The sequence below is a fragment of the Camelus dromedarius genome, chromosome 3 (assembly GCF_036321535.1).
Source record: "Camelus dromedarius isolate mCamDro1 chromosome 3, mCamDro1.pat, whole genome shotgun sequence".
In the NCBI taxonomy this organism is placed as follows: domain Eukaryota; kingdom Metazoa; phylum Chordata; class Mammalia; order Artiodactyla; family Camelidae; genus Camelus; species Camelus dromedarius.
The window spans coordinates 40,502,601-40,519,125 of record NC_087438.1 but is presented as its reverse complement, the minus strand read 5'-3'; the positions used below and the strand labels follow the sequence as shown (position 1 = coordinate 40,519,125).

Genomic DNA, 16,525 nt, shown 5'->3' with positions numbered 1-16,525 from the left:
TTAAACAAATCTAACCAACCCACTTTATTTTTGAGATTGACTAGGAATGAGAAACAAGAGTCTCTTTTCATGGGACACGACTACGTAACATTTTTCTCTAAATTATCATTTGGTACTGACTTCTCAGAAGGAGATGAGTCTTTCAATCCATTTAAAGGAGGAAACAGCCCATGTTTTCTAATTTACAGTAATCTCCAAACATTTACATATGTCAGAAAATCAATAAACCAAGAAAATTAAATTAGGTTTTTTTGTTGTCAGAAAGCACCATTTTCTAAATTAAATGATAGTAATTTGAAAGGCAACTAAAAATGGTTTTGTGGGTTCCATGTAGTTCATTACCATTTAAAAAATAGTTGCCTATAATCTGCTTTGTTTCTAAGATGTTTATACTTACCTATAATCTGCTTTCTCCTCTAGGATATTTGTCCTCTTAAATATAACAGTTGAAGGTCATCAGCAGTTCAAGTTTAATGATTGCCCCAATAAAAATTTCTAACACACATGAGTTTGTTTTACCGTATGTATATGTAAGCTTCTTGAAATAAAGGTGCCAAATTCATTTTGCATCACTGAAGAAAACTGATTTTCTAACACAAAAATATAAAGCATGTAAGCATTTGGAATTAGTACAGATCCAATTGTGTTTTTTAAAGGAACAGCTTTCTTAAAAGAAAACAGTCATTCCTTCACTGCCATCCTGTTCACTGAATATATTACTAGCTGAAATCACACATTCTTAAGTGAACTCTTAACATGAGTGTGAATAAAAAGATGCTCATTGGCCAACATCTTTCCAGATGAAACATTTAGAATTGGAATTGATAGCAATTGATTACCCACTGTGAAAAGAAAAGAGGCCCAGATAACTATCTTAAAAATCAGCCAGGACATACTTAAGAAAATACTGAATTGAAAATACTTGAATTGTTCAATTAATTGCAATAATTCTTCTATTAGACACGTTCCACAGCATCCTGATGTTTTTAAACGAAAGCCATCCAAGTTTCACATCTGCAAAAAGGATGTGAAACTCAATGTGCAGTTGAAATAAAATAATAGGGATGGCCCTTTTCCTCTTCAATCCCAGAGCAAATTCACAATACAGGTATGAAGAACAAGAAATTAAAGACTGTAGCAAGAGTAAAAATGTCTGCTTAATCCAAATCTGCAATTCCACCTTACAGAATTGTTGAAATCTTTCGGCTACGAAGAGTATTCTGTCTCCTGAACACTTTAGATTTCTTCACTGGACCAATACTAACCATGAGAGAACTAAGTATCATAACAGATTCCAAGATTTCTTCACCTAAAATTGAAAATTTAAGCTCCCTTAGAACAATGCTGAGCACATGTGAGAGATCCAAATACTTTCAAAAATTAACTGTAAACAAATCAAACAACTCAATTCAGACAGAAAAATAGAAAATATATATGCAACTAGTTTCAAAATTTCTTTTGTGTACTCTTTCAGTAAACAAAAAATAGAAAAAGTATAGGATCTGATTCAAATTTGTTCTATACCATTAATCTCAAAAATACATTCAATGAAATATACTCTCATAAATAAACAAAACACAGAATTCTGAAAGTACATTTAGAATCATATCTTTATATAATGATCTCCAGTCTGTAAAGAAAATCAAAATATTCAAAGAAAGGCCAAAAATTAGCCTTAATTGGCTGATTAAAATCTTAACCATCTGAAATCTAATAATGATCCCCTTTTACTACCTTACTACCCACTAAGTCATAAAATTTTGTTATGAATTTGAAAAGACCATGAGAAAGTGTTTATCAAAGTGTTAACAGAATTCCGGGGTGATATTCTTTTCTCCCAAAAGTAACTAGCAAAGAAGAAAAAAGGCAACTTCTCCTAAAACTTAGCTCCTTCCTTCTCCTACAGAAAACAAGACCCTAGTTTCTAGTTTTGTTTGGACATTTCTTGCTTTTAAATGATTACTTAGTGACAAATAAGCAAATGGTGTTTCAAAACAACAACAAAAAAAGAATGTACCCAAGTCTTCAGAAAAGGGACACACACACCCAAGCCAAAAAAATGCATTAATTAAAAACACAAGGATAATATTTTACCTGTAAAATAAGTGTATTATATACACTTCTAGTGTATATAATAAAATGAAAAGTAAAATTCCCCTCAAAACCTTGCCTGCTCATCTGACTGCCTCTCTCCAAAGATACTATTCAATGATGGCTTGTGTAGCCTTTCCAGACATTTTTATACATCTGTATGCAAGTCTTTGTCCTTTTAAACAGAAACTGCAGCATACTATATGAAAAGTTGACTTGTTTCAAATGAAATATGTTGATCACCTCTTCTTGTCAGTATATAAAAATCTACTTCATTTTTTCAAGGTTGCATAGTATTCCACTGAGCACTTCTTAACCAGTTCCCTTATGATAGAAACTTGGGTTGATTCCAGCTTTTCAGTATTGCAAGCCATACTGCAATGAACATCACTCACTGTACTGAACATCTCTGTGCACTACTATCAATATACTTATAGGATAATTCCTAGAAATGACACAAAACGACTATCTCAAGCATCAGGGGAGGCAGCATCCCATTCCCTCACCTCCTCAACCAATTCTGGATACAGTCTACCCATCTTTTTAGTATATACCAATATCTTAGATGAAAATGGCATGTCATTTTCACTTGTGTCTCTTTTACTGAAAATGTTTATTAATAATTTGCATTTCTTTGTGAAATATGTTGCCCATTTTTCTACCAGGTTATTTCTCTCTCTTTTTTTTTTTTTTTTTTTTGCAATTTTTAGTAGTTATCTGTCAGTCTTTGGTCACATATATTGCAAATACTTGCTCTAGTTAGTTCCTTAATTCATCATGTTCCCAGTCCTACAAAAATTTTTAGATTTTCTTTAATCAAGTAACTTGTATCTGTCTTTTCCTTTATAGTTCAAGTTTCAGGTTCCATTAGGGAAGCTCCTTCCCAGGCAAAATTTTTGGTAAGTTTTTTAATATGACTTCTAAATCATTTCTTAAATGTTATCCATAACATTTATATACAAGCACCTTCCACAATAGCTCCTTTCCAATATATCCTTATTTAACAAACATCAGCCAACTACGCTTTCTCTAAAACATCTCATAATCAATTCATGAGCAGCTCTGCACAAATTAAACATTGTTTACCACTATTACACTAAAGGTTTAAATTTTTCTTCTTTAGATTTCTTCTTAAAATCTAGGAGTTGAAAAATAACTAGCAAGTATGTTTAATTTCTGGGAAGTACCAATTCTCTATCCCTCAATCCTTAAATAATCTTCAACAGTGTAAGTGGAAAATAAGGTCCAACAACTAGATTGTCTGTATTGTAGTTATAATTTAGTCATCTCTACAAAAGTCAATGGATACTCCCTGTACAAACGTGTAATTTTGCAATACCAGAAAATTGCTTATGATGCTATCAACACACTTTTCTGTTCTTTTCCACTCCAGGTTCTAAAGCAAAAGAGTTCTACCTCAAATCACAAAATTAAAATAAGCTTCATATCAGTTCCAATTCAAACCACCACTTAGAGGTAAATTAGATGGTTAATCTAGCTACTCTGTCTATTCTTCATCAAGGAAAAAAAATCTTGGTCATAAGTTTTCTATCTCACAGTGCCAGCTGCCAGGCATTTAACAGCCTTCCATCTCTAAGCTAACTGGCACAACAAGTAATACAACTTGGAAGTTAAGGAAATTGGCAGAACTCAGAGGGGAAAAAAGAATATTTTCCACAATTTGTACAGCACTTGTTTAGCACGTATGTAAGTGTTTCCGAAGGGGTGGTCAACTCTTCAAACTATATGAAAATCATCATACTACTTACATCAACCACTGCCAACTCCATTCAGTGGCCTCCTTCCCCTATGAGGACTATTCAAAAAGTTACTATTTTCTTTCCAACTCACCCAGGCCTCTTCACCGATGAAAGCAGGCAAAGCCCACGCTGTGTGTCTGTCTCCTAGAGAAGACTGCATCTTTTATTTATTGTCCTTTGGCTTTATTTTCACAGTGAATTCCTGGCTTAAATGCAATCAGCCAAGAAACCCTCCCTATGTGCTCTCCTGTCATTCCTCATTGCTTGCAAGCAGAGTCAAGCACAGAAGGGGAAAAAAAAAACCAAAACCAAAAACAAAAAAAAAAAAACCTCAACATTGCCAACCAAGTCATAAAAACTCGAAAACTCTAGTTTGTGATACTGAGAAACCATGGATGTACTTCAATCTCTTTCGACCAGGCAGGAAAAGGGGGGTTTAAAAAAAAAGGTGTAACTTGACAGAATGTTAATTAGATTTTTTTTAAAAAGGATGGATGGGATAGCCTTAGAAGTTAAACACCCCTTTAGACATAAGAAAAGGGTATCCAACCTAGAAAAGGCAACACTGGGGGCTGCCTTTAGAAATAAATGACCATGCAGAAAATCACGTTTGCAGATTGCATTAGAATTCAAATTAACCAGACAGGATTAAAACAAATCTTAATTCTCTCTTGGGGCCCCTATCCAGACCCCTACCGGACTCCCAAAGAGAAGGATAAAAGGAACTGACTACGGAAAGAGAAGATTAAATTAAAAACCAGAGACTTCGATGCTTCCAAACCGCTCCCCATTCATTAGGTACTGAGTTCACCATCACAATTTAAATAGCAATATGAGAGCGGGGTAGAAAATACGCCAGTTGCAATCAGCAGAAAAATACGGGGAAAAGGGAGTTTCACTACAGCATTGTTCTTTTCGGTCCAGCTCAAAATCCCCATCACTATAGCTGAAAAAAATATCTGATCAGAAAAACATACTGGACGGTGAGGGCAGGAGGGAGGAAAGGGAAAGCTTTTTAAACTCTGTATTTGAGAAAACTCTCAAGGTCTGTCAGAGAAATGAGGGAGGGCTGTGCAGCTTTAAATCACAAGTCCTTCTCTCGCCTTTGTCAAATATCTTCTACTTTACAAGCCCTGAAAAGAAATAAAGAGACTCTTTTGTTTGGTTTCCCCTTTTCGGAGGGTGACAGAAAACTGAAAGGGGCACAAATAAACCTGAAAATGAGAACAAAGTGCGGGGTCGTGCCCGGCTGCCAGGCGGTCGCGACGGGAGGGACGCGGGAGCGTTCGCGGAGCCCCTCCGCCTCGCGCTCCCGCAGCCGCCCGCCGCGAGCGCCAAGCCCGTCACTGCTCCCCGACGCTCGCACGGAGCAGGACCAGCAGCCCCCCGGCGCAAACCGAACTCCTGCAGCAGGAGCCCCGGCACGCCGCGGCCCCTCGAAAAGGGAAGTGCGAGCCGCTCCCGGCCCAGCTCGCACCCTTTAATTCAGGGGCGTCCCCTGGAGGAGAGGTCCCTCAGGAGAGGGTCCAGCTCGCTGCCTGCCTCCCGCGCCTCCCGGAGAAGGGGAGGCGTGGAGGGAGAGACATTTAAATCCCGGGGCGGCCAGCGGAGCTCGCATGAGCCAGCCCAGACGCCGAAGCGACCCCCGGAGCGCAGCGGCTGCCAGCCCGTCGAAGCCCTGAGTGGAGCGGCCGCCGAGTAGCATTAAAATGTATTTCCCTCCCCTCAGATCGAGGGGGCGGGGAAGGGGGGAGAGGAGAAAGAAAGACCAGCGAGCGACAGACAAGGGGAGAGAGAAGGAAGAGCGCAGAGCGCGGCCCGGCCGCCGGCTCGGCCCCAGCCGGCATTGTCTGTGCGGCCCGCGCCCCCTCCCCCGCCCCGCACGGCCCCGCCACACACAACCTCAGCCGGAGCCCGGCCGTCCGCCCGCGCCTTTGTCCACATTCACCCCCCAAAACAGGCGAGCAACACTCCAGGACGTGCTCCCCGGAAGGAGGGCGGGGAACGGAGCGGGCCAGGGGCACCCGACACCCAACCCGCCGACCCCGTGGTGGGGCGCGTCCTGCTGATTCATTTCCCACTCGCGCTGGCCCGTCCGGGGAGACAGGGGGCGGGGAGGGGCGGGGAGGAAATGGGCGCTCTGCTCGGGAGGGCTGTCCGGGCCAGCGAGGACACCGGACGGTGTGCAGGCGCTCACCAGGGTGAGGGGCAATCCGGAGGGGAGGGGGCAGGAGCCCCCCCCCACCGAAGGACTGACCGACAGGCGGCCCCGCGACTGCCCCGTGACTCACCGACTTGCAGGACGTTGTCGACGCAGCCGCTCTCCAGCAGCGCGATGCCCCGGCGGAAGGGCAGCCGTGTCTCGTCGCCGCCGTCCGCGGACCCCGAGGCTCCCACCGACGGGGTCCCGGCCCCAGCGGCGGCGGCGGCAGCGGCGGCGGCGGCGGCGGCCGAGGTGGCGGCCGGCGAGGACGAGGAGCCGCCGCCGCCCGCACCGCCCGTGCCGCCGCCCGCGCCGCCGGAGCCGCCGCTGTCGTCGCCGGGGCCGCCCGCGGCGCTGCCGCCGGTGTTGAAGGACGAGTACATGCAGATCTCCCGCTCGCTGCGGGGGAAGGACCAGTAGACGATGCGGCGCTGCACTGGCTCCGGGATGCGCTCGAAGCGCTCCTCCACGCGCTGGAACGGCCACTTCTCAGCCACCTTGCGCGCCGCGATGTCCAGCAGCGACTCTGGGCTCTGGGTCTTGCCCGGCGGCAGTAGCCCCAGAGCCGCGCCGCCCCCGCACGCCGCCGCTGCCGCACCGCCCGCCCGCGGGCCCGGCCGACAGGCAGAGCTGTAACCGCCACCCGCTCCTCCGCCGCCGCTGCTGGCTCCGCCGCCGCCGCCGCCGCCCGGCCGGCAGCAGAGCCGTTTCGCGGGAGGAGGCTGCTGTCCGCGCTCCGCCATGACCGCGCCGCTTCTAACCCGACAGCGGAAGTGCCGGGACCCTATAAACGGCACAAGGAAGCGCGACACACACACGCCGCCGCGACGCCACGCTGCCATCTAGGGCCCGCCGCTCCTTGTACGGGCACAAGAGGTGGAACCTTCGCCGTGACGTAGAGGCTAAGGCGGGGCACCGATAGGGGGACCTAGGGCCAGGGGCGGGGCCTATGCAAATCACTGGGTTGAAACATAAATAGAGCACTCCGCGGACACCAGGGTAGCGGGGGTGGCGGGGTTGGGTGCCCGATGGGTTGTGAGAATGTCAGGCCGCTGTGACGCGAGGGGCGGGGCTCAGGCGGGGTTCCCGCGGGAGGGGGCGGGCCGCCGGGTCCGGCCTCAGGTGGATGGGTCTCTGCGCCCCCTTCCTACTCAACTTCCCCTTCCAATTCCCTGCCTCTCTTTGATGTCCGGCACGTGAGGACGCGCCTCGTGGGTCCCAGCGGGGAGGGGAGGGGAGCTGGGGGCTTGAGCACCAGAGAGGGGTCGGGGCTAAGTGGGGGGCGGGGCCCACGGGTCGATGCCCCACCCCCCCGTCAGAGCCTGCCCGCCGGGGGAAAAGCCTCTGGGCGGAGGAGCCGCTTTCAAAACAAAGAAATGCGGCGTGGAACCCGGGGGACGGGGGTGGAGAGGAAGGCGGAGGAGGTGCGGCTAAAGCCGCCCGGTCGGCCGCTTCCCCTCCAGTCAGCCCGGAGAAACTACCCCCACCTCCAGCCCAGGCTGCGGCGCCGGAGAAGAGGGAGGAGGCTGCGCTCCGCGGCTGTTTTCCAGTTCACTTTTAAAGACCAAGGAGGAGAAGGAGAGCACCCGCTCCGCAACCCCGGGTGGCTGCAGCGCAACTAGCCCCGAGCCCCGCGTCCGCTCTGTCTCCGAGGCCAAGCGGGCCAAAGTGTCTGAAAACGCGCTGAGCACTCGGAACCTGCCCCGGAGCTGTGCGACGCGCGTCCCGAGCTAGCCGCGGCCGCCCCGCCCTCGCGCTCCCTCAGCCCCACGGGCGAGAAAACCGGCCTGCCCGCCGGCGGGGAGGTGGGGAACTTGAACCGGCCCTTGTCGTCTCTGCGGCCACGCTGCGGAGACCGCGCTCCGAGTCCGGGATGCTCCGGCTCGGGGTGGAGGGCACACCCGAGCAGTGGATTTAACAAACACACCTTTTGTGAGTACACACGCCACGAGCGCGCGCGCACACACACACCCCACGGGCGCGCGCGCACATCCCAGCCAGCTGCAGACAGTGTACCCGGGCCGCTCGGCGGCGGACGGCGACTGCGAGCGAGCTTGGTGCGCACTTAGATCTGCAGCCCGCCTCCATCGGGGCTCCGGGCTGCGGGGAGCCCTGGCTTTCCGGACGCGCACCGCACTCTCTGCCGCCTTGGAGGCGCCGAAACAGCCTATTCTCCCAGGGAAAGGCAGTGTTGCGGGCCGGGCGAGCGGAGAGTGCAGCTTGCTGGTGCGAGGGCCGAAAGCGAAGAACCGCGTCCCGGACTGAACTGGGGAACGCTGCGGACATTGTTCTTCACACACCACAGAGCTCTGTCAAACCTGGGTCCAAGCCACAGGCTTAATTACCACGTTAGAGATATCTTTACTCTTTACTCTGCATTCTGTTTTTGCTGTAAACCATGTGACTGATATTGTCGCTGTTGTAGAAGATAAACCGTATCTCCTTTGACACTTCGGCATCTTTTAAGGTTATTGGCTGATACCCACCTGCCTGCCTCTTTGCCTGGATTTAAAGGGATAGAGCGTGCCCGAGTTTTAAAGAAAATAGCCCACTTAAGGCTATGGCTCCGGGGACCTCGAGCTCCATGTCTTGGTTCTTCCCCTCTTCAGGCCTCACCAAGCCCCAGGCTGCAGGTCCCCAAGGGACCTGATGCTGGCAGACTTTCCATAGCTGCCTTACTTGTTAGGAAAATTTTGGTGACACTATGTTTTTATATATCCATCTGGTATTTTTCTGGGCACCTCCTCAATGCTTAGGAAAAGGCCTGGGCAGAAAACTGGAAGAATATCTTTATGGGCAAGAGGGAGAGGGAAGGCTTTTCCTCCACTTGTTCCATTTCTGGATCTCTTAAATAAAAAATTTTAAAACGTAGGTGATAGTAGAAAGTAGAAATGTAAGATTTGGCTTCTATTCTGTCCTCACGCAGTTACGAGAGAACTTAGGTTTGTATGATACTATGTAGATTACTAAGTATTTTCATACATATATATAGGACAATCGCTGAACTGGAAAGTTAGATAACAAAACTGGTACCCCCAGACTGGGTAAGTGATGCATTCAGAGTCGTATAGGGTGTTAGTGGAAGAAATTAATTCATATTGAACAGGAAAGTAGACACCTTTGGAGGTGCCTAATGTTTAGAGACCCTGATTTCGTGCTGAAGCCAAAGAGACTGGATTTAAGGCAGCATCCTACACTGGAGGGATCTAGTCTGTCTCTCTGTTCAAGGGTGAATCCAGGGCCACCGGCTCAGCCTAACCCAATTTTCCCTCTCTTGTAGTCTCTTACATTGAAACCGCTCTCTCCGTGAACTGTCCTCTTCTCTCTGGTTTCCTTAACACACTCATGTCCCTTCAACATCTCCAACTCATCTTTCTCTGCCTTGTTTTCAGGTTTCTCTCCCTCCAAAATGTTTAATGTATACCCTGTCCTACAGCCTATGAGGGTCCTTTTCTCCATTTTTAGTGATCCACAACTTGGAGAGTTTTCACCATTTCCAAATCCAAACCATGGTCTCTCCTTCAGCTTACTTATTTCTTCCTGGTGGCCAGCTTCCTTTCCCATTGCATCGAGGATGCCCATAGCCGCAGCAAACCCAAAGTACCACATTTTCCTGGAGACCAGGTTCTCTTCCTACACCTAGATTGTTACTACTATTGGCACCTGTTCATAGGCCCCCACACTTTATTCCTCTTTGCCCTTGCTTGCAATTCCCATATAGGTTTACTTGCTGTTACCTGTCCCAGCCCCTCTCACTCAGTCATTTAGTAGTCCTCTTCACTCTGCACAGCCTCCTCAGTGGTATGTCTGTATAACCTTTCTCCTGCAAATCCTCCTCCACCAGCTGCTGTGCTTCCTAAAGTATAATTCCAATGGTGTCAGCCTCCTGTTCAAGTCCCTTTAACTGGCTCCCTGCCACCTACTGGGAAAAGTCCAAATTCAGGTATGAGCTTGACCAAACCCAACTTTGCAGCCTAATCTTACACTAAAATCTAACAACTTTCAGTTCCCCAACAGGAATTTTGTTATGTCCCATCAGGACTTACCCCAGTTCCCCAGATGTCATGCCAACTTTCCCACTGCACCTTTGCTCCAGAAGTTTCTGCTGCCGTAATATGTCTCTCTTCCCTTGCAACTTGTCAAATTCCTATCCTTCCTTCAAGGTCTGGTTCACATGCCACTTCCTCTGGGAAAACCCACCTGGACGTGTAATCTCTCTCCTCAAGCCCCTTTAACACTTTGGATCTTTCTTGTGACATATCATTCTGCCTAGCATCACAGCTATGTTTATGCTTGCTTAAGCCGTTTGTCTTCTCTCTTCCCTGGTTAGAAATTCTCTGAGGGCTGGGATTATGCCTCAACCCTCTGTAGTTCCAAGTGCCCAGAACTGCACCACAAGTCTTCTTTTTCCCCAGAGGTCAGCTATATCCATGAATCAAGGGTGACAGTATGTCTCATCTTTGGCTGGTACTTGTGCCACCTCTCATTTTTGAGGTGTTTACAGTTGTTTTTGTTTTTTTTTTTTTCTGATGTTCATAGAACTCATTACTAAATTACTTATAATTGCCCTTTTCAAACAGGCCCCTACCCTAGGGACTAAATCAGGGCTAGAGGCCTCTGGTTATGCTCCAATGTTTAGCATTAGGCAATGGTAAGAAATCAAAGTACAGAAAGTCTATAGCTTCCCAAATGCAGTGACTCATCGTATCATATCACACTGCACCACATCAGCCAGCATGGTCAGGAGGTAGGTTCTTAGGCAGACTTCATAAACAGGACTCCCAGTAGCTAAACTGATAGGCACAAAGAAGAGAGACACCCTCTCCCCCAGCACCATACCAAGCACCTGGTTGCAGTCAGATACACAGAGAGATGGATAACTAAGGAATCTATTTGAAAGTAGCAGTGGAGTCCTATCCAGACATCTATCATGGCTCCTCTACCTGCCTTTAATTTAAAAAAGACAAATTTGAATTAAATTCCATAGAGATGTATCAAATTCCTGAAGCAGTGGGTTTCAAAGAGAGATCCTGAGAGTGCCCCAGAGCATAATGCACACAATTTTGGAGCTAGGAACCAGAAACTGACACTCACTCCTCACATGACTCTTTTTTTACACTCAAGTTTGAAAACTACCCTTTGGTGGCAAGAACTTCCCACAGTTCTAGCACTTAGAAGGAGTCCTTCAGAAAGAAAAAAAAAATGGCTTTTCTTCATCATTAGCAGTAGTTATCTCAGCTAATTAAAAGAATAATTGGCCATTAATAGGAAGATTCCAAGGCATGAGAATTAGATTAGATCTAAGGAACTTCAAGTCATTTGAAGATGGACACAAATTATTCCCATTTCCGTGCTTTCCCCCATACTGGGATATACTTTTTACATTATAACCAAAGCCAATTATGTTCCCTGGGATGTAATTAAATTGCTTAGAGAGGAAGAAAATCCTAAAACAGCATGGCTAGCCTATGAATCAAGCATTATTCTCTCCTTCAGTGGAATGACAGAATTCTATTCTATGTGGCTAAAACAGAGTAAAGAATGAGATATTAGAGATGACACTTCATCAGGGCAAAATGTCCAATAACAGAGAAAAGTACCAGAAGACTCTCCCTGGTCAATTCTTTCCACCAAATAGATTCTTGGGCAAAATAAGAAGTGGGCAGGGAATAATCAATCCACAATTGATTGATTTAAACAGTTGCTCCATCTTTGAAGAGGGGGAAAATTTCATCCATTTCAATTTTGCTAAATTTCAGAAAATCAAACCACTGATATTTCTCTATTATTGTTTAGAGTGTGGATGCAGACACAGTGCTAGGTCAGTTTAGAAACAGAAACTCATTTGGTCCCTCAGTCCCGACACACAAGAAACAGGAAACTGAGGCTCAAAGAAATTCGCCAAAGGTTATTCAGGTCTAATCTGGCCAAGCAGGGATTCAGGTTCAGTCTGTCTGATGATAAAGCCAGAATTTTTTTCCATTATCCAGTATTTCCCAAACTGGCCAGATCATAAGAAATGCCCTGTGTGCTTGTTTAAAACTAGATTTCCTTTACCTCTCCCCTGGAGAGGACTGAGGTGAAACTTGGAATCTGTCTTTTAACATATGCCCTGGATAATTCTTCAGAATAGGCAAATTGGGATACACCATAATTCCATGGTCACATGATCACTTACTAACCCACAGTTTCATTCCTTAAGATGTACCCTTCTGATACATGTGATTTGCTATAATTATAAGAAAATGTATTAAACCACTGATCAACCAAACAATCTTTTCCATCCTATTTCTAAGAACAGTGTATTCTGTTAAGACAAAAGCCTTTAAAATTACAACATGGAATTTTGAAAAATAAATCATTCCATCTCACTGTATACAAAAAAATCAGGTTGTCAATTTGCTTATAAATTAATTTACTTCAAATTTTGTAATTTGGACAATAATTCCTCCCTCTAGAGGTAAAAAGTATCTGCTTTTGTTAAATATTAGCTAATCAACTCTTGTTAATTTTTAGCAAAAATATTTTAGTGTAAATATAGTCTGTGTACAATTTCAGTATTGTGAAAACTGACCAGAGTATTATTCTACTGTTCATTCCAATCCAGAGTGTAATGGTGAAGTTCTCATCAAACGAGATCTTCTCAGAACTAGAATATTTAACAGGCCTCCAATCTGGCTTAGAACCTAGTGTTAGCCAAAAGAAATAGGAAATGCCACATTTAACTATAGCTTTTAGCCTTTCCCCTTTTTAGTAACTGTAACTTTTTAGTAAGTATTTTGTTAAACTTGTGGCAAGAAAGATATGATGGGGAGAGTATAGCTCAGTGGTAGAGTGTGTGCTTAGCATGCACAAGGTCCTGGGTTCAATTCCCAGGACCTCCATTAAAATAAATATATAAAAATAAATAAACCTAATTGCCTTCCCTGCCAAAACAAACCAAAAAACCAACAAAAACAAAACACACACACACACACAAAATTCTTTAAAAAAGAAAGACACAAGAATACTATTTAATTGAATAATGTAATAAATACCTACTTCCATATTTATTTACCTAAGTCAACTGGGGGAAAACTCCCACTTTTAAACACTGAAAAAGTAGTACTATAGAAAAATCATAACTTAGAAAATTGATGATTTCCTTAAAATGCATCATTCTACCAGTTCACTCTCTTGCAGATATCTCTGGTAGGTGAGATGGCACAAGAAAAACACATTTAAGACATTAAATGCTACAGTATAAACATATTCTCTAGGGAGATAAAAGATGCTCTGACATGTGTGAAGGATGTATTTGCAGAAAATAATGTCGTCTCCCAAATCATTTCATAAACATAGAGCATGAACATTTTCCAAAGTGATCAAGCAATATTTTATTCATTCTCACTCCCATCTGGAGGAAGTAGAGACCTACAATTCAGAAAACCAAGCAACTTTAGGGGGCACTTTATGCCTAGATAAAGATTATTTGTATTTAAGAAACAAGCATGAAAATTAAAGTTAAAAATGTGAAAGCCAAACTTTATAATGTATTTATTAAGGGCATTTTATCACCTACAATATTTTCAAATATTCAAGAACTCATTCCTTGTCAAGAATAGCATCATGACAATTCAAATATGAAAAGTGTCACTTCCAATGACTTTTTTCAAACCCAGAATTAGATAACTTGTGAAATGGAGCAGTCATAGTAAGAGCTGGTGTGTTAGATAATCTTGCAACTTGAAATCTATATTAACTAACACCTCTACAGAACCACAGTACAGTAAAACCAGGGCTACGCAGAACCTTTATAAGAGCCATCCTGAATAGACAATTTCCCCAAATAACTGAAGGTTTACTTCTTAAGTAGCAAAACTCTTTTAAAAATCTTAACTCTGTAGGCTAGAAATCTTCTAAAACACAATTCCCTTCCTTGATGTCTTAAGCATAAGGTCCCGCTATAAACACGATGATGCCCTCAAGATCTACCAAGGCATGCAAGACAGTGTTTCCATAACTAAGGGCTCCAGATCGCTTTCATTCTTTCTTTCATTTCTTCCTTCCTTTGTTGCTTTTGTTTTTGTTTTTAGTTTTTATGTCTTTTCCCTCAGTTTTTTTGGTCTCCTCTACAGTTGTACTGTCTCATTACTTTTAATTATTGTCATATAACCCCATCCCTTCTCCCTTTCTGAATAATTGCTTCCCATTTGCTGTGGCTTTGGAACCCAGAAAACTTGCTTTTTAGAATTGTGTGTAAAGTAAAAATCAACTCAGTTCTTAACGAGGATATCTCTTCTGGTTAAAATATGAATGGTTTTTGTCACATATATTTTGGCTTCTTGCAGGCTCCCTGGATCCCAGGGTGGTCGCAGATAAAGGGGAGGTTATTAGATGGTCAAACTCTGGCTTCTGAGGGGTTAATATGTGATGATAATTGAAATTCACAATGATGGCTCTGAGGTGCCTACTGAATCATCATACATAAAATACTTTGAATATAATTTAGGTTTAAAGTCTTCATAAAATTACAATCCTTTAAAGCTTGGTGGTTCACATCTGGAATTTATGACAATATCCTGACAGCTTTCAGATGAACCAGAAGCTGCCATTCCCAGATCACATACAAGAAGGGCCTGTCATGCATTCCTGTTACAGCTTGAGCTTGGCCCGGGAGTGAGAAGGGATAGAGGAGAAAATCCTCAACAAGCTCAGCCTGCAAGACTCAAGGCTGTGCACTGGGAACGACCTGGCTCCTGCTCACCTCTCCAGCTGGCCTTGCCCCAGGTTCATTCCCCTCACTCTCTGGGGCTCTGCCAACACCGGCTGCTCAGGCCTGCTTTCGGTTCCTTGAACACTGGAGGCTCACTTCCCCCAGGGGGCCTTTGCCCAAGAGTTCCCACTGCCTGGAATGCTCTCCCTCCCCAGGTCCTGCAACCACTGCCTAGTTTCCTCCTACTCAGCTTAATCATACTTCCTTAGGAAGGCCTGGCCGCTCTGACAGGTCAGCTCCGCCGATGACACACTCTCATTGTTACTGTACTTCTCCTAGGAGCCCTTACAGAGTTGTAGTTTTTCATTTAGTTGTTTGTAGGACAGATTACTTAGAAAAATAGTAGGTGCTCAATAAATATTTGTTCATTCCATGGAAGGGAGGGAACAAGGGTTCTTCAGCCAGACCTGCCTCCTCACTGTGGTTAACATCACAGCCTACCAGGAGAGCAATGGCCAACACCTCACCTCCACTTGACTGCTGCCATGGCCCAACGGTCGGTCTCTCCTTCATTTTCAAGAAAAGAATAAAATCTACTCAATGGACATGCAGCAGTGTGCCGTGAATCTATTACTACCGCTATGTTCTGTACGTTGTGGCATTATTCCAAGCAAAGAAGAAAATCGTCCCAAATTTCAAAACCTTTGCCACACTGTCATACATGCTCCCTATCACATTTGTCTTTTGTTAATTTTATTTTTTTGGCTTTCAAGTTTTGGCCATTTCAGGTGTTCTGGTTACTACAGAAATAGGAAACAATGATCTCTTAGAGATTAAGAGGGGGGAAATATCCCCTCTATTGGGGTTCTAGAAGTTTTCCCCATTGATAGTATTTGTGAATAGATAGAATGTTGATTTGGAGGCAATGCTTCTGTGACATCAACAAATATTTATTTTTGTCCCTATGATGTGCCAGGAATGCCTCCACCTCCAAACTGTTATATTAAAGATAAACATGCCCCCTTCCCAGCTGCAGGCTCTTGGGCTTATCCTTAAATCAAGTTCAAATTGCTGACCAGGAACTATTAGCTCTAAGTAAGAACTTTTACCTCTTTCCTCTAGTCACCTTCATAACACTTTAGATATTTTTCTAAGTTCTTCCTGACACACTGGAAACTTGGGTTACAAAGAACCATACTATATATGTTACCAATTTTATTTTTTCTTTCACTATTTCACAGGAACATAAAGATTTCTTAACTTCCAGAGCAAGATATAAACATTAAATGTTGCCTCTTTCTTGTTGTTCTGTAGTCTGAGTAGTTGTAGTCTTAATAATTAAGTTTTCCACAGAAAACTTGACTGAAAACTTTGAAAAATCTGGAAAAGGAAGAAAATAGTTTACTTATCTCCAGAAGAGACAAATGTCCACAATTTTACATCCTCTCAAAATGTTTTAATTTCTTTTAGACTTTGAACTTAGAACACATATGCATGTATATGGCTATGTAAGTCTAGGTTTTTTAACAAATTATATAGTATCCTGTGTTGTAATGTTCAATTCTCATGTCACCAGAAAGCTTCCAAGTTCCCTGAAGGACAGATATGGATGATTCTAACACTAGCTCTTGCTTGGTTTGTGTGTGGAAGCCTGGCCTGCTGCCTCTCCTTCTCCATCTAAGGCACCATCCTCCGGTAGAGCATCCACTGGCCCCCACTGCACTTCCCCACCCGACTCTGATGACTTTTTTCTTGCCTGTAATTCTGGCCTTAGGA

The 16,525-nt window shown here is 44.5% G+C and overlaps 1 protein-coding gene across 1 annotated transcript in view; it reads right to left on the bottom strand.

The window, feature by feature from the left end:
* ZSWIM6 (zinc finger SWIM-type containing 6) overlaps positions 1-6,806 on the bottom strand; it is a 175,341-nt gene extending 168,535 nt beyond the window's left edge. The window contains exon 1 of the mRNA XM_031445781.2: positions 6,143-6,806. Within this exon, the coding sequence (XP_031301641.2) occupies positions 6,143-6,797 (655 nt within the window). The 5' untranslated portion in view covers positions 6,798-6,806. The remainder of the gene's footprint in view (positions 1-6,142) is intronic.
* Positions 6,807-16,525: the final 9,719 nt, after the last annotated feature.